Source organism: Mercenaria mercenaria, chromosome 13 (assembly GCF_021730395.1).
Source record: "Mercenaria mercenaria strain notata chromosome 13, MADL_Memer_1, whole genome shotgun sequence".
Lineage (NCBI taxonomy): Eukaryota > Metazoa > Mollusca > Bivalvia > Venerida > Veneridae > Mercenaria > Mercenaria mercenaria.
The window spans coordinates 46,505,137-46,529,059 of NC_069373.1; the positions used below are offsets into that span (position 1 = coordinate 46,505,137).

The 23,923-nt window shown below is 35.0% G+C and overlaps 1 protein-coding gene across 3 annotated transcripts in view; it reads left to right on the forward strand.

The window, feature by feature from the left end:
• Nucleotides 1-22,255, forward strand: part of LOC123528907 (adhesion G-protein coupled receptor G6-like) — a 45,022-nt gene extending 22,767 nt beyond the window's left edge. Inside the window, exons 5-18 of one of the 3 annotated variants that reach the window (XM_045308978.2) lie at nt 582-2,057; nt 4,407-4,532; nt 5,348-5,550; nt 6,188-6,328; nt 11,392-11,486; nt 12,069-12,228; nt 12,699-12,923; nt 13,487-13,526; nt 13,977-14,074; nt 14,781-14,905; nt 15,330-15,353; nt 17,214-17,485; nt 17,838-17,907; nt 18,132-22,255. In XM_045308978.2, coding sequence (XP_045164913.2) covers nt 582-2,057; nt 4,407-4,532; nt 5,348-5,550; nt 6,188-6,328; nt 11,392-11,486; nt 12,069-12,228; nt 12,699-12,923; nt 13,487-13,526; nt 13,977-14,074; nt 14,781-14,905; nt 15,330-15,353; nt 17,214-17,485; nt 17,838-17,907; nt 18,132-18,960 — 3,884 coding nt within the window. In that variant the 3' untranslated portion in view covers nt 18,961-22,255. The remainder of the gene's footprint in view (nt 1-581; nt 2,058-4,406; nt 4,533-5,347; nt 5,551-6,187; nt 6,329-11,391; nt 11,487-12,068; nt 12,229-12,698; nt 12,924-13,486; nt 13,527-13,976; nt 14,075-14,780; nt 14,906-15,329; nt 15,354-17,213; nt 17,486-17,837; nt 17,908-18,131) is intronic. The other 2 variants (XM_053521718.1, XM_045308979.2) reach the window with 2 other exon arrangements.
• The last annotated feature ends 1,668 nt before the right edge of the window (nt 22,256-23,923 follow it).

Consider the following 23,923-nt stretch of genomic DNA (forward strand, 5'->3'; position numbering starts at 1 on the left):
GAATGTTGACGTATATTACACAAAACTTTATCTTTTCATTGTGTCTTCCATTTCATTTCAACAAAACCTATTTATGACTTTTTGCCTCTTTTCCTCATTCCGTTATGATAAACTAGCACTTATTTTAATTAAAAGTGTCAAGGTATGATGGATAATGTTATCGAAAATATTTTACATGTAAGATAATTGATTTAAAAGAAGAATAGTTTTTTTGTTATTTTACGTGATTGGGAAATGTTTCACCAGCTACAGTGTTGATATTAATTAGAAATATATGGCGTGGGAAGAACTTCCTCCGCTTGTACAGTCCGCGTCCTAATCAAAGTTATGATTGTTTTTTGCAATCAAAAGTACCAAAAATATTTCCACCATGACATACAGTCCTCAATACAGACAAAAATATATCAAAAGTCAGTGTTCCCAGTACTTTGTTAAAAAAAATCAAAAACAGAAATTCTAAAATGGCTTAATAACTTGGTTCCGTGAATAATTCACTTACATTTTGTGTATTTTGCCACATTTTCCTTTGTTAACAGTATCACCATGGTAACCATGTACTAATAAATTATCCATATATAAAGGTCTGTATGGAAGTTGTCCCGACTTTAGCAACTGCAGCGTCTGGGAGCCATGTCAAAACAAAGGGGAGTGTCTCGTGAATCAGGACATGTCTTACACGTGCAACTGTTCGAAGGGATGGGGCGGAGTCAACTGCACGGACGTGGATCTTTGTGCATCGGCACCGTGTAGGAACGGGGGCACGTGCGTGTTCACGGGGGATAGGAATTACACATGTAATTGTCCAGACACACATTACGGTAATGTTTGTGAATATTTCAATATATGTTCGACTATTCCTTGTAAAAATGATGCACTTTGTATGAATGGAAATAATACTTTCACATGTATTTGTCGAGATCATTTTGTAGGAGAGCTATGTGAAACGCCTGACCCGTGCGTACCGTCACCTTGTATGCACGGGAATTGTTCTTCAGCCAATAACAAGAACTTCAGTTGTTCTTGTCAGAACGGCTACTTTGGTGATTTATGTGAAAATGAGGATATATGTGCGCTTTACCAGCCTTGCAATCAGGGCTCGTGCACGGCAAACAATGTATCTTCAGAAATTGCTGACGATAAATATACGTGCTCGTGCAATGTCGGATATCGCGGGAAAAGGTGTGACAATTTAGATATGTGTGAGCTAACTTCAATGAATGGTATGGAATTGTGTAGAAATAATGGAACCTGCCATTATAAAGAAATAAGTTCCTACAACTGCGTTTGCGCTGATGGATTCTGGGGTGCAGAGTGCCAGTACTATGACCCTTGTTACGACAAGCCCTGTGGAACCGGAAACTGCAAAAACGTGTCGGATGAAGAATACATTTGTGAATGTCATGGTGGAAATTTTGGAAGAAATTGTGAACATTTTAACCCTTGCTATGACAAACCATGCCATTCAAATATTCAATGTCTGAATATTTCTGATACAGACTATAGATGTATCTGTCCAGTAGAAAGATTTGGGAAGAACTGCGAAAAGATAAATGGATGTAATATTAATTTCTGTCACCACAATTCGTCATGTCTGAATGTGACTGAAGCGGGTGGTGTCGAATGCGTTTGCCAATCGGGATATTCAGGGAAGTTTTGTGACATTTACGATCCGTGTCTTTTGCAGCCATGCATGAACAACGCATCTTGTTCAAGCTCTTCCGGTGAATTCACTTGCGCATGCGTATCTGGTTACCGAGGTGATAAATGCCAGTATACCGATCCATGTGCGGAAAATCCGTGTTGGAACGAAGGTACGTGTGTACAAAGTGCCACGAATGTAACGAAATACCGGTGTTTGTGTGAAAACATATTTTATGGAACGCATTGTGAAAATCTGGATTTCTGTAAACTTGGCCACGATTGTGAAAATGGCGGTACTTGTATCATACAGGAGGGCCGAGAGGCTTATGAAATTGAACTGAGGGGAAACCTTACCTCTTCAAATCAGGTCAATGTCACAAATCGTCCAACTTGCGTATGTCTCCATGGTTACTCTGGTAAGTCACTGGTCAAGGTCGCTGTTGTGGACTTTCACCTTTCACCTCTGTGCACCCCAATACGTCTATATTCAGCACTTCTGTCGATAAATGTAATTCCCTGTCAACTGTAAACACACACTTTCATAACTATTAGAAGAATCACCTTTGTATTGTGTGCTTTTGTGTTGGTCACTTTTGTGTAACATTTTGGTGGACGCAGCTGTGTTATGTGTTGATGGACGCTGTTGTGTTGTAATATGTTTGGTGGAGGAATTTGTTGTGACAAAATTAACACGTTTGAAAGTGATTGAAGATTGAAAATGGGGAAAAGATAATGAAGACGAAATTTTTAAACATTGTAAGACAGGTTTGTTTAAGGATACAGAGATACAGTTTATGTTTCGGTAGTGCTTACATCATGTACTGCTGTGTAGGCTTGCAAAGCCTTTCGCAGCTTTTGTTACTATAGTTTTAAAAATGGTAACGTCAAGTTAAAAAGGACATCTCCTAAAAAAGTTTTTCTGGAGACGATGTTTTAATTTTTAAAACCATGTATTGTCTGCATAAGTCCTCTTTACATGAATTCAAATACTCTCTAAGACTTTAGCTTACTACATAACGTTTGTGCGCAAACAAAATTTTTAGAACATTCAGTCAAATGGTCCTTTTTCACTTGACAACATATATACTGATTATGCTTACTCAAGAATTTGTGTCACTGTTGCTTTGCAAACTGGAAAAAAATAGGCACTTGGTTCGGTTATTCGTCATTTATACACTTAGTTCCAAGAGGAGAATCAGGTTTAAGTTGTGCATTTTAGATACCTTTTTAACTACATTTTGTATGTTTCTCACTTAAGATCTTTCACTTAACTGTTTTTATCGTATAACTGAATTAAAATTTCTTTTTTAATATCATTCACCTTCTAATGTATGTTTGTCTTGTATTTCTAAATATTTCACCATCTATTTTCCTGTTCAGTTGATTGACTAATGAACTTTTATTCATGTTTAATTCTTAATGCAATATCTATCTACCTATCTTAAATGTACTTTTATGCAAGCGCTTTGTGTAAAATTTATCATTTTCTACAGTATACACAATTAAATGTATATAAATATATAGTGTTATCAGTTAGCAACTGCACTGTGGAGAACCACATAATCAAAATAATCTCTAAACCAAAATGAATTTATGAAGAATATGGGATAATATTGAAGCAACTTTTGCTGTAAATCTAAAATATAGCCTATCATATGTCAACATAGATGTATCCTAAAACTACATAGATTTCAATCACAATCACCTTTTGATCATCTGGAACACTTCAAGAGACTGAGACTTCTTATTGTCCTTAATGTTATCAGTCAGCAACTGCACTGTGGGGAATCACATAATCAAAATAATCTCTAAACCAAAATGAATTTATGAAGAATATGGGATAATATTGAAGCAACTTTTGCTGTAAATCTAAAATATAGCCTATCATATGTCAACATAGATGTATCCTAAAACTACATAGATTTCAATCACAATCACCTTCTGATCATCTGGAACACTTCAAGAGACTGAGACCTCTTATTGTCCTTAGTGTTTGTAATTACAGGATATCTATCATTATTGTCAACTACATAATCATTTTAAAATGTTCAGTAGTCATATTTTAGGCTATGTTTACATTTCATAAATTATCATTGTAGGAAATTTATTCATGTTCTTGAAAATATAACTTTGGTTTAGAGATTATTTTGATCACGTGATTCTCCACAGTGAACTGTTAGCTGGATAAGATTCGCGATGAAGAGCACCACACTAATTCAAAACTCCCGCTTATTCTCCTCAGCTGAAATACGTCTGTTGTCTGTCAAACTGTGAAATAAAAATAACGTGAAAATTACTCCATCTACAGTTTTGAAAGATACATGTATAATTACCATGCACAATTGTCGCTTATTTTGTCTCCCACGTGTCATACTCGTTGCTGTCACGTAAAAGCAGAGCTTTGATCTAGGCTACTATTATTTACACTTGAAAATTGATAACTCGAACTCTGTTAAGTCGAACACTTTTTATTATGATGTAGTTAAAACTTGATATGCTTAACTTAAATTCTGTAATGTTACGAATGCCTTTGACTTATTTATTTCAACTGTAAAAAACACACACAGTAATCTTATAAAAAGTTTATACTATTCATATCAAAATTTGGTTTCATATCGATAGATTAATTCTTAAAACTTTATTATAATGTGAAATATGTGTAAAGATACATATAAATGAATTTCGTAGTTTTTAATGTACAATTGATATTCTTCGCTTTGTTTGAGGTTGGTCTTCAATTACATTTTTTCCTAACATGATTTCAGGAGATCGTTGTGACAAGATTTCACCTTGTGTTCAGTCTCCGTGTGGTAAAGGTCATTGCGTGCAGAAAGGCGAAGGTCATGTCTGCAACTGTCCAGACGGAATTGTGCGCATCAGCTGCGAGGAAGGTTTGTAAATTGCTCTAAAAATTTGGTATGCATTTTTTTTCCAAATTGTTATATACGTACTTCAAAACTTCCGGTAAAGCGTTTGTATGTAAGACGGTATTATGCAGAAGGGCGCGAAAATATTTTTAGACATTTGATCTTGGTGACATTAGAAAGCTCTTGTTAATTGAGGTATTTGCACAGTTAATGCTACAACTTGAAGCTTCCCAAAGACAGTATTTAAATATAGGTCCCATTTTTTGTTAAGATGAATGAAAAAGCGTACAAAGCGTTTAGTTAAAACATACTTGTTCCCAACAATACGTAACATAGATTTGTACAATTACAACAACAAGTTAACATGATACAGGAAAGGATAAAAATGAAAGACGTCTGACCTGGACAAAGCCTTTACAGCTATACCTGCCTTAGCGTCCACGTGTTTTAAGCAATCACTTCCTGTAAGCAGCCAGTCAGCTATCTTGCCAAATTGACTTTTTGTTCTCATTTCAACTGGTCTAGCCAGATTAAGTCGATCGTTTGGCTGGCTGCTTCATAAAAGTTTCTAAAAGATTAAACTGCTATTACCGTTTTTTGTCGAGATTTACATGGATGTTTCGTTATTCCGAGAAACAAAATGTAATTTCCTTCTCAGAGTATTGATTTTGAAGGATGCGGACAGAGCCGCATTTTCAGTTTGATCGCAATAAAGTATGAAGGTTGAACACAGAATTATAAAAGCAGATTTTCAATATAACCTCCTTAATGAAGTCTTTTAATGCATACCCTTTTGGCTATTCTGTGTTATTGTCATTATTGTTCATGTATGTTTGCAGTATTTTGTGAAATTGACGACTCATTTTATGACAAGACCGGCTGGTATACCTGGCCAAGGACAAAAGCAGGGGACACCACCCAGGTGCTCTGCAGACATGGCCCCAACAGTATATTTAGTACTGGATATGCCTCGCGCTACTGTAATGTTGATGTCAACGGTACAACTTTCTGGGACATTCCGAACACTTCACAGTGCTTGGAAGTAAGTACATATTTCAGAAACAGTCACATAAAAAGATTTTAGATGTATACTTGATTTAGTGTTAGTGCAGGGAGCTAACAATGAAAGAACGATGTTTTCGTGATTTAATAACCAGTAAATCCCAACAAAACTCCGTGGTCTTGAAAATTCACATGTAGTCAACACATACAATGTATTTTCATTTTATAAAAATAGTAAAAAGGTATCAGCTAAAATCAATAAATAATAAGGTAAAATATACTTCAAACGTCTGATCTGATGCCTTAAAATGGACTATCTGACCGTCCAACACTATCTGTAGTTTACGAATGTCAATAACTGTGTCTAACTGAATCCTGCATCTGTCGAGCAAATTGATTAAAATGATTTGAGCAGTGCCATGATAAAACCAACATAGTGGCTTTGCGACCAGCATGGATTTAGACCAGCCTGCGCATCCGCGCACTCTGGTCAGGATCCATGCTGTTCGCTAACGGTTTCTCTAATTGCAATAGGCTTTGAAGGCGAACAGCATGAATCCTGACCAGACTGCGCGGATGCGCAGGCTGGTTTGGATCCATGATGGTCGCAAAGCCACTATGCTGATTTTCTCATGGCACGGCTCATTTTAAATCTCTCATCATTCTGTGACTTTCAGCTTCAAACGGAAGATGTGAGCCAGAACCTTCGCAACTTGGCCACTCTGACGAAGGACGCTTCCGGTCTAAGATCTGAGGAAATTGCAAACATCACCAGCACCCTCGAGGAGTATTTCTTCTTCTCTTTTGAAAATATCGAAGTAAGTACAAATGTACTAAACTTTACTATATCTATTCAAAATGTCCCCCACCCACATGCGCTTCTAAATTAATTCACAGTATTTCTGTTCCAAATATTGTTCACCTTTTGATTTTATGGTTTCTGTAATTCATGAATGAATTTTGTAATCCAAGTCACTGAAAAAAAATCTATCACGAACGAAATAAAAAAAAAAATATCACGAACATTATTTTAAGAAAATACAAAAAATAAGTTCAAATTTAACATACAAAATGATTTTTGACTTGAATATCACATTGCAACTGGGCATGTCAATAAAGCTGTTGGACAATTTAACAAAAAAATATCTCAAAAAAACTTTTATGTTTGAAATATATTTTGAATGAACAAAAAATGCCTTTCAGGTTTTCTATAACTGACTTACATACGCGTAACAAGAACATAAACTAGCGTGATAATCATTTTATTACCTGCAATATGTATTCTCTGACAATTTGTGACTCTTTACGAGAAATGCGCAAAAATAGGAAAACTTAGGAGGACTATTTTGGGGACTTTTTTCGACGCCACGGAAGCAAATGTTGACCGAATTACCGACACCTGAATCAGCATAACCTGGAAATAACGTATTATTTCTAAAACAAAACACTATTTCTGCGTTTCGGTAAGAGCTATGTCAATCAGTGACTGAAAACAGCGATAATATTTTTATATAATTGGGTGCTTAACAGCCCATAAATCATTTTCAGAGAACAAAGAAACACCTACCGTTTTTTTTCCGAGTCAAACAGTTCTAACAGATGTTATATATTATCGTTTGTATTTAAGTTTTTACTTATATTCACTGCTTTTTGTGTGTAAAATTTAAGATATGAAGCAGGTGTTTAAATAACGTAGACACAGAAGTCTGAATCGCGTATTTATTTACTTTTTGCCGCCTTACACCAATACACTGTCTGAACTAAAAATGCACTGCTAAATTCGAAAACGCTTATCCGAAAACATGGTCATTTTAATATAACGTATAAAACTGGCGTGGTCTGACTGTCTCTTAATTTTATGCTGTAAACGTTTGTATGGGAGGCCTTCCATACATTTGACAGTTTTCCTAAATGCTTATTGCCATAGTGTTTAATGTTGACATTAACTATCAAACGGTGATTATCAAATGACAAATGCTAACTGTTACTTGTGAAATGTGAAACACTAAATGCCAACTCCTTTACGCAAAGTACTTATTCAACAGGTGATCGGTTGGACATGTTTGACTATAGAACTTTCGTCATCTACGTATTGAAAATGGTCTGATCCCGATAAAAAAAATAAAACATGAATCATTTTGGTTATTTCAGTCTAAATCATTATCACACGGTTTTCAGTTAATGTTTGGAAAGAAAAGTGAAATATATTTGGTAATTCCATAGTGAAAAAAAAATATCAAGTAATACTAGTAAATTGGAAATGCGTTTGTTCTACACGTAAGATCAAACTATGATCATTTTCAGTTCAATGTTGAACAAACTACCCCCACATCAAGTGCTTAATTTTACCAAGGCGGACAAAATCTCCCTCACAGTTTAAAATCAGAATATCGATATAAATTTAAAAAGTAACTAAAATGTTTTATAGGGCAGAAGTACCCATTTAAATGAAAACCGGGATATATTTGGAATAAAAATATTAAAGGGGATTGTGTGTGCCCAGGAAGATTTTTTTAACTACGCCACAGCTGGTTTTCGCTCGGTGAAAAGATATCATGAACTGAAAATAGACACTGGTTTGCCTTAGTACCAACTGTATGTCAGACGGTAATGAAAAGGGATTTTGACAGGTTGCACATATTGTTAAGCTTAAAAGACATAGTAAATCTGAATTAAATGCAGACAACAGCTGTTAATGGAGACAAAATTAAACATAAATTCTAAACGACAAGGTTGTCGGCGGCCCTAATCTTGTATGTAATGGTGTGTCTTTACGTATAATTGGCGTAATCTAGAACATGATAAACAAAAGCAAGTGTTTTCTTATCTTTTAGAAAGTAATATATTGTTCTGTTAATGCAATATATTACCCTGTTACTGATATGCCGTGCCGCCTCGGTAGAGTAATCATATCATTAATTGATGTAACTATTTTCGATGTTCGTCTGCTTTTCTGGAGACACAGTTATAATATCAGTTCAAGCGTAGTATGTTTGTTTTAGTTTGCAGACAACATTCTAACTCTTATCCTGCTAAATTTCTAAAATGGACTGGTCCATCATTCAGTTTTGGCAATACCATTTATTAATTGAAGGTGTGTTCATTGAAAATTTACTGCGAACAGTGCAGAACATGATCAGCCTGCAGGCTGATCTTGGTCTGCACTGGTCGCAAGAGCAGAATAACTTGCTGCCAGCAGGCTAAATACTAATGACCTAGGATATATACTCATAACTTTAAAAACAAAAATGAAATATCATAGTCTAGGAGCTAGTCTAACTAAGAAGCAGTGCATTGTGGTTGTGTACTATGCTGAACTACAGACTGGCCAATTACAAAACCTATGGACCGGCAATTTATATAAGAATTCGTGTAATAAAAACGGTTTAATATCACACAATTTTTTGATAATGTTTTATCGTCTGCTCTGAATTATTAATTTGATAACTTTAAGTTCTTATCTTGTCTTGACTTCAGATAAACATATGCAATAAAAATGTTATAAAACAGGACTGGTATGCCTTAAAGCGATATTAGCATACTAGGTGAGGTATTTGCTCAGGGACTAAAGCCCTCGGGCTAATACCATATACCTAGTATGCCAAAAACGCCTTAAAGCACACCCGCCCTGTATAATAATCTCTTAAGTATTTTACTTGTTGTTAACTGGGTATCATATTTGAGCCGTGCCATGGGAAAACCAATATAGTGGCTTTGCGACCAGCATGGATCCAGACCAGCCTGCGCATCCGCGCAGTCTGGTCAGGATCCATGCTGTTCGCTTTCAAAGCCTATTACAATTAGAGAAACGGTTAGTGAACAGCATGTATCCTGACCAGACTGCGCGGATGCGCAGGCTGGTCTGGATCCATGCTGGTCACAAAGCCACTATGTTGGTTTTGTCATGGCGCGGCTCATTTAGTGTGCAACAAGTATCATAAGGCATAAGTAATATTCTAGCGTGCTTTTCTTACACAATTAAGCCGTCCGTTAACTCGTGCGAAAAAAAAATCCCCAGAAAAGACTGTTGTGAAATCTGGTTTGATAAATGGCTCTTGCTTACTGTTTAAACTTATATGTGATTTTTCATGAGCGATGAATTGATTAAGCACTGCTAACAACAATGACAGAAAAACTGAGCAGTATAAACAGAAAACATAGGACACGTGCGATGATTTTAAAAATCAAGCGCTTTGCACGCATGACTGCCTTTACATTTTTAAGTTTTTAAATATTTCTGGCTTACTTGATTTGAAAAATTAAATAAAAATATATATAAGTATAGAATAAAATTTACCCATTTTTGTTTCAAACAGGTTCGGAAAAAATGAATACCTTTTTATATTCCAAAGAAGACCATCAAACTAACTTTCTTCACGACTCTACAATGTCTAATCTTTAATTGTGTCAGTCTGTCTCCAAAGGCAAACTATGGATTGACATAATCATTTACGTAACTCATTTGACGTTTAATAACACTGTATGCAAAAGGTGAAGTACTATCATGATACAGCATAGGCGGATCCAGCGGGGGGTCAGTGGGGTCTGGACCCCCCCCCCACCCCAATATTCAATTTTCAAAGTTAGTGGTGAAAACGTTTAAAGCTGCACTGGAAAGCCCTTGGAAAGGTTCCTACCTTTTGAAACACGAACTTTTGAGATCAAACGGCAAACATCCACATCGATAATGGCAATACATGATTTATATTATATTTTTAATAACTCTTTAGAAGTCGACGAGTCTTTGGTCTTTATGAGGAGGCTTAAACATAGTATAGGCCAATAATGATTTTTTCATTCTTGTTCATCCGTACCCCCGCTATGCTCGTTTTCATATCATGGGAAAATTTGTAAAATAATACTGGATTTCTAATTTTCGAAATGATGATTACATTTTTTATGGGATTCAGATTCTTGTTTTTCTTCAAGTACTCTAAAACGCTCGAAATTTGCTCTCCGTTGACCCCGAGAAACAAAAATTTTCTCCTCATACCCCCACTATCTGGACCCCTCCTGGAAAAATATGCTGGATCCGCCCCTGTACAGAAATATGAAAGTCTCATTCTGCTGCAGGGAAAAAGCTCGTACGTAAAAAAACTCACCAGTTAGGATTGTTTTTTCTGAACTGACTAATACAAGTAGATATACAACCGCTAAATATCAAAAACCCATCAAATAACATCATCATCTAATAATTGTTTAGCTCTGGAGAGTGTTTTTGTTTTCTACTCACATCCGATCAATTTCTTGCTGAAGTCACAGATCATTACCGATCACTTTGGTTGCATTTTCACAACGTAAATTTCACCATGAAAATCAAGGTCATACTCCACAATTATTATTTGCGGTCTCAATTTTAGCTAATTTTAAAGTGTTTGGTTCACTGGTTTTCATTTTTATTTAGTAACCTTATTTTGAATTGATGACTTATCTCGTTTTTAGTAATTGTTCACATTTTCAATATTCAATGAAATATTTTTTATTCCCCGACTGTCTTAAAATTAACTTGATACATCAGAAGATTACAAGGAGGCATGAGATAGTACAATTACCATAACTCTGTCTTAAATAATAACAACATTACCTCTTAACTGTGTGCTTTATTTTTCTTTTCTTTTTTTATTTTTCTTTATTTTGCTATTGAAAAATCAATGAAATTTGATACTTGGCTAAAAGAACATTTTAGCGGTCTCGGGCACCAACTAATCCCTAGGGATTCTGCAGATGTTATAACACGACAAAAATAGGTTATCTCTACAGTGAAACATTTTGCAACAAACCATTCAGAGGAGGCCAGCAGGTGATTAACACCTTAAATGATAGCTCGAAAGTAGTAACAATAAGTGTTTGCAGTTATAATTATTATTTTGATATACCTCAGATCGCAAAGGAGATGACAATGGTTGTAGGGAACTTACTGGATGCCAATGAAACAGTAATGATTGAGAGCAACTTCAAAAACCACTCCAGTGAAAGGTACGACATACTTGTAAAGGTGAACTGGTTACATTGGCGTCTAGCGTTAATGGAGATTGAGCGGTTAAATAAGGAATTCTTTTCTAATGTCTGTAATGTTAAATGGGTTATGGGCGTCTAATGTTATTTGTAATTAATTGGTTAAGAAAATAGTATTCTATTTCTTAGTGACTAGTGTTAGGTAGCAGTACTGGTTCTGGTGAAACAGTCAGAATAGAAAAAAAATAAACCGTTCAACCCGACTACATCGAAATTGGCGCCGTCTGGGAACTACATTTTTATTAATATTCATTATACAGTCAAACCTGTCTATAAAGACCACCCTTGGTAGAGCCAAAAGGTGGTCTTTACTTGGAGGTGGTCTTTATTCACAGGTTAAAATACACTGTAAATGTTAAAATGGGAAACAAAATGAGTGGTCTTTAGAGCCAGGTGGTCTCTGTTCAGAGGTGGTCTTTAACACAGGTTTGACTTATAAGCTTCTTATTAAGTGCCAGAGATAGTCGTCTCACGGAACAGTCACAATATTGTCAGTACAAGGTTGCAAATATGTAACAAAGATTGTCTATATTCTTTTACCAGGTTGCTATGGTTACTAGAAGAGTATTCTAAAAGAGTTAACACGACTGGTGAAATTGTCATAGAAACTGAAAATATTAACTTGCAAGTTGTGAACCATACTGTTCCAGACACAAGCTACAGTTATACGCCTCAACTTGAACAAAATAACATCAAAAGAAAGGTAAAATCCTCAATATACTAGATCGCAGGCCTTTTATAATCGAAGATAAAACATCATTGAAACATTTGCATTAGAAAGCAACTCAGTGACCAGAGTTTACATAAGTTTTATGTAAATATGAAATGTAAAAACAGTATTTCTGGTAAAATTAACTGCATTAATTACCAGATCTAATTTGCTGGCATTAGTTAATAAATGTGATCACTGATTTAAAAAGAAGGTTTTAGAAAAGTTAAGCTTGCCTCTCCGATGCTATAGAAATATCACGAATTATTTGAGCATCAGTGGATTTGATCAAATCGTCCGAAGTCACATACTACATGTTGGATTCCAGTCACTGGTGACATTAAATTCTTTTGGTCAAAATCGTAAATAAGTGTAGATAAAAAAAAATCATGCTACAAAACCTGCATTGATAGTTTAATATTTCTTTGTGATGTGGATTGTTATCATTCTAAATTTAATCACAGGGTGGCATTAACCTCAAGCTGCCAGCAGAAGCTCTGACATCATCAGACGCGGAGGAATTTCCTCGTATCCGGCTGATGACATTTCGTTCGTCGTCCTTCTTTATACCGGAAGAGGCTCCGCCACAGGAAGTAGTCATGAAACAGTGGGTTGTTAGCGCCGTAGTGCAAGATCGCAAGCTGGAGAACCTTACAACACCTGTTGAAATAACTGTCAAGAATATTGAGGTACATTCAAGGAATTCTTACAATTCTATCCTTCATACAAACGTCTTTCCATGAAGGAATAATGATTATTTTTGTTTTAAAGTAACATTTACCACGCCCGTAGTGACAATAGCCTGAATAGGCAATTGCTATGCTCCATGCTTTTCGGCATACTTCGGCGTCCTTCGGCATCCTTCGGCCGTAACTCACCTGAATTGCTTTTGTATTCGAAGAATACGTAATCGTATTGTCAATACGGGTAACTTTGTCAATACGGGTAACTTTGTCAATACGGGTAACTTTGCCAATACGGGTAACTTTGTCAATACGGGTAACTTTGCCAATACGGGTAACTTCTTTAATAATGATGACTAATAATTCAAACTTGTTTTAACATATAATCCTTTTGAATATCCAAAAAACTTATACTGCAATAGGTATCTTAATTTTAATACCATTCTTGTTCCTTAAGTGATATTTTATTCATATTCCCCAGAAAAATTGTGTGTTAATGTAAATATATGCCAGTGATTTCATATGCATTGACTGCTTATAAAAAACAAAAAAGCCCTTATTTGTTCCAGGATGGTGTAAATCATTCATGCGCTTACTGGGATATAAAAAGTAAGTATTGTTATTTATTGTATTAAACTTGTTTGCCCTTGTTCATATTATCACGTGCACCGATGCCGAAACATTAACCACAAACCATGTATAAAGTTTTTGCACTCGCATATTATGGAATTTTTTGTCTGGTCATTAAAATATTTTAATTACCTTATACGAGTTTTATGTTCTGTTTTTTGACATACACGTGGGTTTATCTGTTCGTAGAACAGTACGTGATATCGCTTTAATGTCGAAACAGTGAAACCTGTGTATAGAAAGCCACAGGTGTTGTTAAACACAAATTTGATTGTACAAGAAAATTTTAACACATACGATATAATTCAGTTTTGATCAAATTTAATTGCATTGTCACATCATTGTGGTGAATAACTGAAATTATTTGATATCAATTATGCATGTTGTATGCGCAACTATTTATTCGTACTATACTGTATTGTATTTCAGATCGAACTTGGTCAGATGAAGGTGTTGTTACCCTTGAAAGAGGACAAAACTATACCAAGTGCTTATCCTACCATCTAACAAGTTTCGCAATCTTGCTTGTAAGTTCACATTTAAAAATATATACAGCTAGACAAGTCTTAACGACCACCTGCTTAAGGCAACCACTTGACATAGGCAGTCATCGGCTAATTTCCCAAGTTGACTTTTTGTTCTTATTTCAAGTTCACCTGCCTTATGCAGCCAGATTAAGTTGTTCCCTTAGCTGTCTATTTAATACAGGTTTGACTGTATGTAATTGTTTGATTTCGTATGCAATAAAGGTATATCAGGTTCTCTCTATTCTATTTTGAATGGTCCCGAAAATATTATATTAAACCGTTCGGATGGCCCCGAGTATGTTATATTAAACCGTTCAGATGGCTCCGAGAATATTATATTAAACCGATCGGATGACCCCGAGTATGTTATATTAAACCGGATATTTTAGTACATTTGTATTTCATATGCGTTTTTCATGCCTTTCAAAGACTTTGCTAAGGAGGAAATTCTCATTTTTGATTACTACAGATATATGTATTATTTCTTTCTGTAATATAAACCATAATCGTCTACCCAGATGCCCGTCCAAGATAATATAATGCCCGGAGGGATCTTGAGGTCTCAGCACACCATCAAAAGCTGAACTTACGACCTTTAATAGAGTAGTGTCACACACAATAACAAACGCTTTAACATAAAAATATAATTAGATAAATATTTAAATGCCATGCTACTTGAACCTGATAGCGATAAAATTTATTCCAGGACCCAAGCCCTGACCACGCCCTTTCTGCTGAGCACGAGCAGATATTGACGTACATATCATACATTGGTTGTGGTATATCAATGTTAGGGCTAATTCTTACACTTATTACATACTCTATATTCCGGTAAGTATTCTTTCTGTTCACCGTGCACCGTTTATACATCTATAAATAATCTATATATTTACTTACTTGTATATAACCTGGGATATAGGGTCTTTAGTTTTTATATCTTAAATACTTCTATAGTGTTATATTATCAATTGGCATTTTAATAACATATCATTATTCCAAATATCATAGCTAGAAATCATATATGTATACAAATCAAATCATGCCAAAAATGTGAAGTCTGCTAATATATGGAAGAAATTTAAAAAAAAAACAGGATAAGTTTAAGTTTCCAATGGTTTTGAATGGAGTCTTAGTCAATTGCTTTCATTTTAATGGTTTCTAATTAAGGGTTTCCAATTTAATCGTTTCGAATTTAATGGTCAGTTTAATGGTTTCTGATTTTAATGGTTTCCAACTTAATGGTTTCCATTAATAGCCCTCGTTCTGCATCAATGTCTAGGTGAGTCATGTAAAGTTTCCTTTTTGATTGGCCTTATTTTTAGTTCATTTGGCATAAATGCTTGTTGCGTATGAGTTTTAACAGCAAGACACTTCCGTTTTTCATTTCAATCGGGTTGAAACCTAACCGCTATTTGTCGTGATCAGACTGCATGTGACAATAGGGTTTGAACTAATTCATGTGCCTTGGCAGCAATTACGCCAACTGCAGACATGCAAAGACGTTGAGATAGCAGCAGTTATTCCAACTGCAAACATCCAAAGACGTTGAGATAGCAGCAGTTATTCCAATGCGTTGAGATAGCAGCAGGAATACAAATCATTCAACAATTAATTTATTTTTCAAACGACTACTTTAGAAAGACTAGGAAAAATATTCTGAAATATTTCAGAAATTTTTCAGTGCTGAGTTCAGTGCTAAACTGCCCGAAGGTATAAGCTCGTATTTTGGAGGAAAAGTAAACTAATGTAACGTACGCAGTCCAATCTCTTAATTTTCCAAATTACGAGTCGAACTGTTTTTGTTTAGTGGACCATCATCCCTTTCATAAAAATTAGCGCATTTTGCTTAACCACCCTAAATGCGAACAAAATTTACGTCATGCAAAATTCATTTACATTAAATCCGAATTAAAATGCACATTTCAAAAAATAGGGCTTCAGTAACTGAAAAGCATGCATGATAAGAAAAACCTGTATGATAATGTTGCATATTTTGTTGCATTATGAATAACGTTTAGCTGTTGCTTCTTATTTTTGCAATACATCCTTCTTTGTTTTGCCTCGAGTTACTGTTTTGTTCTAGAAATTCTGTTGTATAGATATTTAAAACAATATCTGAGTTGTATGAGTTTGCATGCCAATCTCCCCGCATCAATATCCTCCATGGCCAGAAAGAAAATACCATATATGTATGGGATTGTGTACATTTCAAATCCTATCCTATCCATTTGTGTAGTAAAAACCATGGTCAAGAAGAAGGGGAAGGAAGTGAGAGAGGAGAGGGGGATGGGCGAATACTAGCTGAATTCAATCGCCCATTTCTCATTCAAAACGCGGAGTTCGACGGATGGGTGCCACGCATATAGAAAAATTAATTGTCTATATTTACTCGTGTACAAATCACTGTTGCTCGTGTATTGTCACAACAACTGGGAAGAGCTAGATTCTTTTCCTAGAGTATGACATGTATATAATACCAGTCCGTAAGGATATTTTCTTTTTGGTCTGGCGGTAGTGGCGTAACAAAGATCATATGACAATGAAAATTACATTGTTGTTATACAGAATTCAAATATTGTATTTTAATATAAGATACAGTTTTGTTTATAAATATTTAGACTTCCTTCACTGGGAAATAATTCAGATAATATCAGTAGCTTAAATTGAAAAAAAAATGCTATTCATCAGAAATCTGCTAAAATGTTTGTCATGATGGGAGAGCACTGCGTCGGAGATTGATAAAAGCATGGCATTTAATTCGTCATTTTATTTGCGCACTCAAATAACAACTGATTTCAAGTAAATTTATAATAACAGTGTAACGATGCTATGTACTTTACCAGTCCTTTTTCTTTACTAAAATCTAAATAACAACGGACGTAAAGATTTTCCTGATAAGTTTTCCTGAAAGCACAGTCAGTTATCTCTCTGTGTTTTTTTTTCGAAGTCAAATAACATATGGACAATTTTTCCCAAAAAGAAGATGGTTACGCTTTTTAAATTCAATACATATGATACTTACTTAAAAAACAAATGATAACTTGTTATGTTTATGTCATCGTTTACTATGAAAAAAGATAAGGCTTACCTCAGCAATATTAGGGGTCGTTTACCTAACTTTGCTTTCTTTCTAATTTAGATGTCTGAATCGTGAAAAGTCCGGCAAGATTCTGATGAACCTTTGTGCCTCCATGTTGCTCCTGAACGCCTTCTTTTTTCTTGGGTCTGAGACATCTTTATCACTGTCTGGAGACGGCATGTGTAAGGCGGCCGCCATCTTGCTTCACTACTTCCTGTTGACCACACTCACTTGGATGCTTGTTGAGGCGATCAATATGTACCAGGCGCTTATTACCGTTTTCACAAAATATTCCGGATTTTTCATGCTGAAAAGATGCATATTTGCATGGGGTAAATAACATTTTTCAGTTGATTAAACTAAAAAATCCTATAATGAGAAATTTAAGACTCTAATGGTAACCATCATGAAACGACGCCGAAGTTATTGAATATATGTATTAAAGTTACTTAGTATATTATATTCGTGTTTTGTGGATTTTTTGCTTCACGTGGCCATATTGTAATGTTATATAACTCAACCAATCGATCAACAACTAGTGGGGTTATTAATGTAAATGTGTGACCTCAGTGCCACGATATTATTTTTGTGAACAGCACAGTCCAAGTGTATTTGCATAATTAATACAATGTACTATCACACAGTTTTGTATTCAGTTACTAATTTTTATATCATGTATTTCAGGGGCTCCTGCTTTGATAGTCATTGCAACAGTGGCTATTAGCGTAGACAACTACAAAACTACGACAGAACTGTAAGTGTTTAACTACCGTTTGATTTATCACTAAAATGTAATATAGGAAAGAAAAGAATCAAAAGAAATGTTTACCAAATATGTACGATTAAAAATATAATATGAGTCCGAGAGTGTTCCTTTTTGCTTCAGTTTGCTTGTCATATAATTGATGACTGGAAAAACTGACATTCTAATTTGGCCGCTCACGTCAGTTCTTTATTTTAATTGCTTGTTCTTTGCAGGTGCTTCTTATCACAGGGCAACCCTCTGGCTTTCTACATTGCTCTCCTTGGTCCTGCTTGTCTGATCCTCCTCATCAACTTTGCCGTTTTCATCATGGTTTCTCGCGTCATCTTGAAGCCAAAGTTCCATGGTCAAGTTGGAAGGAACGCGTCTGATTCGGTAACGCCTGCGCAGATTCGCGGCGCATTCACCGTAATGACGCTTCTTGGAGTCACGTGGGTCTTTGGACCGTTTGCCATAAATGAAGCCAAAGTTGTGGTAAACTACATTTTCACGGTGTTAAACTCTTTACAAGGGTTTCTAATCTTTGTGTTCCGGTGTTGTTTTAACCCGGAAGTAAGAATGGCTTGGGTGATGTTGATAAAAACGGGTAAGTTCAAGAGAAGGAAGGGCCCAGCCACTGCTTACACCTCTGACTCTACTTCCTCCAAAAGTGAGAGCAAACTTAATGGAAGTGTTAATGATACAATGAAATCTAATGTATATAACAGTCTTGGAAAGCAGCGAAATGTATTAAACAATGACAAAAATCTGGTTTCCAAGAATACAAATATGCAAGCCAAAACATCTAAAGATCTCCATGGTTACTTTGACGACACGCAAAGGCACCGAGGACGTGAAAAAAGAAGTGGAAGTTCCGAGAACACAAGATTGTACGGGAGAAACTATGACAATTATGATCGAAATGGTTTCCATAGTAACGGAAATCACCAAAGACGTTCTAGCGATCAGAACGCCATTACTACTATATACACGGGCCAGTATAACGGTGGGGTAAAAAGGCATTCTGGGTTGATATCTCACCAGGACGAGTTTACAAGACTTTGAAAAGAATATATAAATTATACCAAAGTGAACAATGAAATCATAAGATGTCCCGAAGGGCTGTAAAGATATATAACTGAGTTTGGAGAGCAGCCTTACCTTAAGCCAGATTTGAATCAGCCAATCGGATGCTAGATTTTTTATTGGAATAAGCCAATCACATGCTAGAGCTTTAATTGGAATCAGACAATCACATGCTGGAGCTTTGATCGGAGTCAGCCAATCAGAAACTAGAGCTTTGAGAGCGGTCTCCAAAACTGAAATAAAGTATATAATGTCAATAGTTTACTACCAGGACGCATATTTTGTACACTGTAGTAATAATAAATGTATTATAGTACCGAGGAAACACAGTGTATCTGTTTCTTTTTTTCTAAGTGAGGAAGACCATGGTGGAAGATAGTAAAAATAAAATTGGAGATCAGTCTCAACTATTTACAATCTGGTTGGTTGATTTTGAGCACAGTCGTCAAATGGACCAATGACAAACTCGTTTCGAAACTTGAGTTTTATATCATTTGACTCAGTGTTAAACGTTTGAAGAAATATTGAAGGAAGTACTAACGATTTAGAAAGGTGTGAAAACAAGTATTTACCGTTGCATCATATAGGGATTCAATCACGAAAAACAAAATGTATTAACCCATAGAATAGTATCTTTTGGAAGACTTTTTATATTCAGTCCAACCTGTATTATTCTAAATACTATGCTTTGGAGATCCAAACAGTGGTCCTTTAACACAAATTGAAATACACCGCAAATATTTAAATGAGATAAAATGCAGTTGTCAGTAGAGACAGGTAGTCGGTATTCACATGTTATCTTTCTAACAGGCTTGACTGTATATGACAACAAGGAATAACGAAAGATTAGGAAGAATAATTTAGAAATGAGCTCTTTGTTAGATTTGTTTCAACTGTATATGTAAGAACTGTGTTTGTGTTTATGATTACGGGCGTTTATGATCTGTTTGTAGTTCTTGTAATTAGTAATTGTGAAAAATATTTCTGGCATGCAATGAGGGTGTTCCGTGTGTGCAACAAAAAAGGCGTTTATACTAGAATGATATTTCATTTAATATTTTGTTATATATTATGATGTTTTATTTAATATCCATTTTTCACAGTATTACATTTACATAAAATACCATATTGCTTTAGTATTTACCGATGTATCCAAAAATGTGACGTTTTGTAAATGTTATTAATTATTCACAAAAAATGTATCTTGGTGTGTGTCAGTAGCCTTTTCACGAGTTCATTCAAGTAAGCTGTATTTTTTTACGAAACAAAAACTCATTTTCTTTAGTCTTAATACAGATTTTCAACTTATGTTTGTAATATGTGAAATGGTGTCATTTTCGTAATTTTACAATATTACATTTGAGCCGTGCCGTGGGAAAACCAACATAGTGCGTTTGCGACCAGCATGGATCCAGACCAGCCTGCGCATCAGCGCAGTCTGGTCAGGATCCATGCTGTTCGCTTTCAAAGCCTATTGCAATTAGAGAAACCGTTAGTGAACAGCATGGATCCTGACCAGACTGCGTGGATGCGCTGGCTGGTCTGGATCCATGCTGGTCGCAAACGCTCTATGTTGGTTTTCTAATGGCTCATTTGATCACATAGTTTTGTGTAGGCACTTATAACTTGTGTAAAAATAAAATACTATTTCTTAGTGATAATGTTTATAACAAAGGGCTTATATCTTCGTGTGTGCAAACATACTTGGTATGTTAGATTGATAGTATTGCGATTACAATGTTCTTGAAAATTATTTAGAAATGTTTATTAATTATAATACTGATAGTAATATAGTTTTCTCCCTCACATTATAAAACAGCTAAAGCGCCATTAGTTCTTTTGCCAGTAAGTTAAAAATTACTGAACGTACAATTTGGAAATTTAGTCTTAAACAATATGTTGTGGTAAGTTTTCACAATATAAAATATCAAATTATGCTATGATATAAATTTGCTCATTTTACGACTTCAATCATCTTTAAAAAGTCACAAAAATAAACTAAAACATCTAGAATTTACAAACTAGCGAAAAACGTTATGAGGGAAGAAAATGGCAACTAAAACAGAATAATGGCGTTGTCATGAGCATTTGATAATGTGTGTGCGAAATCTAATCATTTCCTAGTAAAAAATCAAAATCTACTCTACCTTATTTCTATAAATTGTATTTCGTTTTCTGAAAACGCATCTTTCATTTGTATTTTGTGACTTGTTTAAAAAAAAAGAATGTGGGGGGGGGGGGGGGGGGCTTTGATAGTAAAATGAATAAAATTATATTTTTTGCGGAATTTGATAATACTGAAATTTTGATATGTTAATATTAATAGATCGGTCTAACTGTGCCTTTTAAGAAATGTACTTTCAGTATTTTTTACACGATTTGCAAAATAGAACATAACGGGTTAGCTCTTTGGTTCTGTAGAGAATATAATTAAGTGTTTATCATTTTTCTCTGTGTACCTTGTTGAAATTTCTGTCTATATGAACGAAATAATTCGCCATGTTTGATGAAAATCATCATATATCGTTTGAGATATTCAGATTATTTCAGAATCTACATTTTGTTTGGTAACTTGCCTGAACATTTTAGCCATTTAATTAATCTAGAATTACTATTTAACTCAATTTCTTGTTGGATTCATATACTTGATACATGTCTTAGGCCATTCCAAACTGATTTGTAGTTCTTCAGATCGACTTCATTAAAAATTTCTTCTTTGAGAAAAAATCATGACGAATTATTATGTCCATAACTCAGTGAAGCATTAGTACTGAACCCATTAGAAGTAATATTCTAAAAATGGCGATAACTTTGTTTTATTTCTGAACGAAATGAATAGGTTTATGCACTCATTTTCTTAGTTAGCACATTTCCTAGCTGGTGATCATTGTTTCGATTCAAATTTTGATAAAAACGATGATTTTGAAATCTTTGGTGCGGAGAGCAAAATCATTTAAATGGAAGGTCCATTCTTCGTTTGGTATATGCGGTTTTTGTAGCATTAACACATGTATTAATACCAGAAAAATAACCCTATAATACTTTGGGAGTAATGTGTGTATATTTGTTCCCTAAACTTTCTTCCAGTATTCAGAGACTTTTTAACATTTTGAAAAGTACATAATAACGTTAAAATCATTTTCTAGCGTAAGAGAGCATAAAAACTACTTCGATATATGTATTCATTTAACATCAATAATTGTGATTGTATAGTACATATTATTTATGTTTGTAAATGTGCATTGGATTTAAAATAAAACAACTATACCTAAAATTTTGTTATTTAAGTTTAATATCTCTCTTTATCTAACGAACTTGCAAAAATATCAACAAGTAAATGGAGAAAATATCTGAACTTCCTGGTTCTTTTGCAACTGTATAATATGGCTACATCGTTGGTCTTCGCTTCTTGCCTTGATTAGTTTTCCAAAATTTTCATTATTTCTTAGTTTCTTAATACTTTATTGAATGTTCACACACACACACACACACAAATATCCAAGAATAAAGTGTTTTATAATGGTGCTGTGGCACTACAAAATGGTACCAACGCATTTTGGGATTCAGTTCCAAAATGCGACCAAGTTTTGGTTAAGAAGTGGTGCACACGCTATGTCAAGGAAATGAAATAAAAATGTTTATATTAAACATTGAATTTGATGAATAACTTCTACTACTAATGTAAATTTCTTGATTAATCTCCTATAAAAACTATTTTAACATATTTACTTGTGTTTTGGACACTTTGGCACGTTGTTGTTGGAGTCATTGGCTGTCCGTTGCCTGACTTACTTATTTATCTAATTATATACAAGATAGAACGTGTATGCTAAGAAACTGCAACTCAGTTTCCATTTTGGTCTGATCATATAATGTTAGAGTTTTACCTTGTATGCAATTCTAGCATACTAGTGTCAGACAAGTCAAGTGCGGTGAAAAGTAATATCACATATTGGGCTGTAAAACGACTTAACACCAAGTAATGGTACCCCGTATGTACAGAGTCCGTGCTATCATTTGTATAAATAACTGCATCTTTTACAGTAATATGTGTGAGGTTGTCACCAGCCTCGAGATATAACATTTTACAATGACGGACTGGCACTTTATTCGTCAAATTTGAATGTCGAGCTGGAACGGTATTCGACATACGCCAGATTCGAATGTCGAGTTGGCAGGACATTCGTCAAGATCCAGTGTGATGCTGGTACAACATCGAACTTTTCGGCAAGTTCCAATGTCGAACTGATATCACATTCGATATCCGCTGTTATTATTATTATTATACCAGATTTATATAGCGCCCTTTTCATGATCAGTTTCACGTTCAAAGTCGCTTTACATAGTTCAAATGCAGCCACACAGGGCGCATAATTCATCCTCTACTAGTACAGACACAGAGCGATCTGACCAGAGGGACAGAGTGAGACAAAGCCCACACGACAGAGAGATCAGAAATCAGATACAGCTTGTCCGGCTATCTTAGCCTAGCTCGTTTCGAAAAGACAGCCTGGTTCTTTAACAAGGATTGCCTGGGTTCCTGACCAGTACACCTCTAGTTGGGTGGGAAACACTGAAAAACATTTCTGAAAATTCCCGAGTAGCTGCCGGGGATCGAACCCCCGACCTCAGGATTGGAAGGCCGGTGTGCAAACCTCTAAGCTATCCGTCCACCCTTATCCGATGTCCTGGCGATAATTTGATTTACAGGCAAATTATGACATAACTTGAAGACATAAATGTATGTGTAGAACGTTAAAGGGATATTGTTGTGGTTTACAGATTATACTACAGTCTTCCTTAGCCTCTCTTACAATTCAAAACATCATAACTTAAATGACCATATACTGGTATTTTATTAAGAAACAAAGAAAAAGATATATTAATTTTCAGTCATTAAATTGAGTAATATAATCAAATAGCAAAACATATAACCAAATAA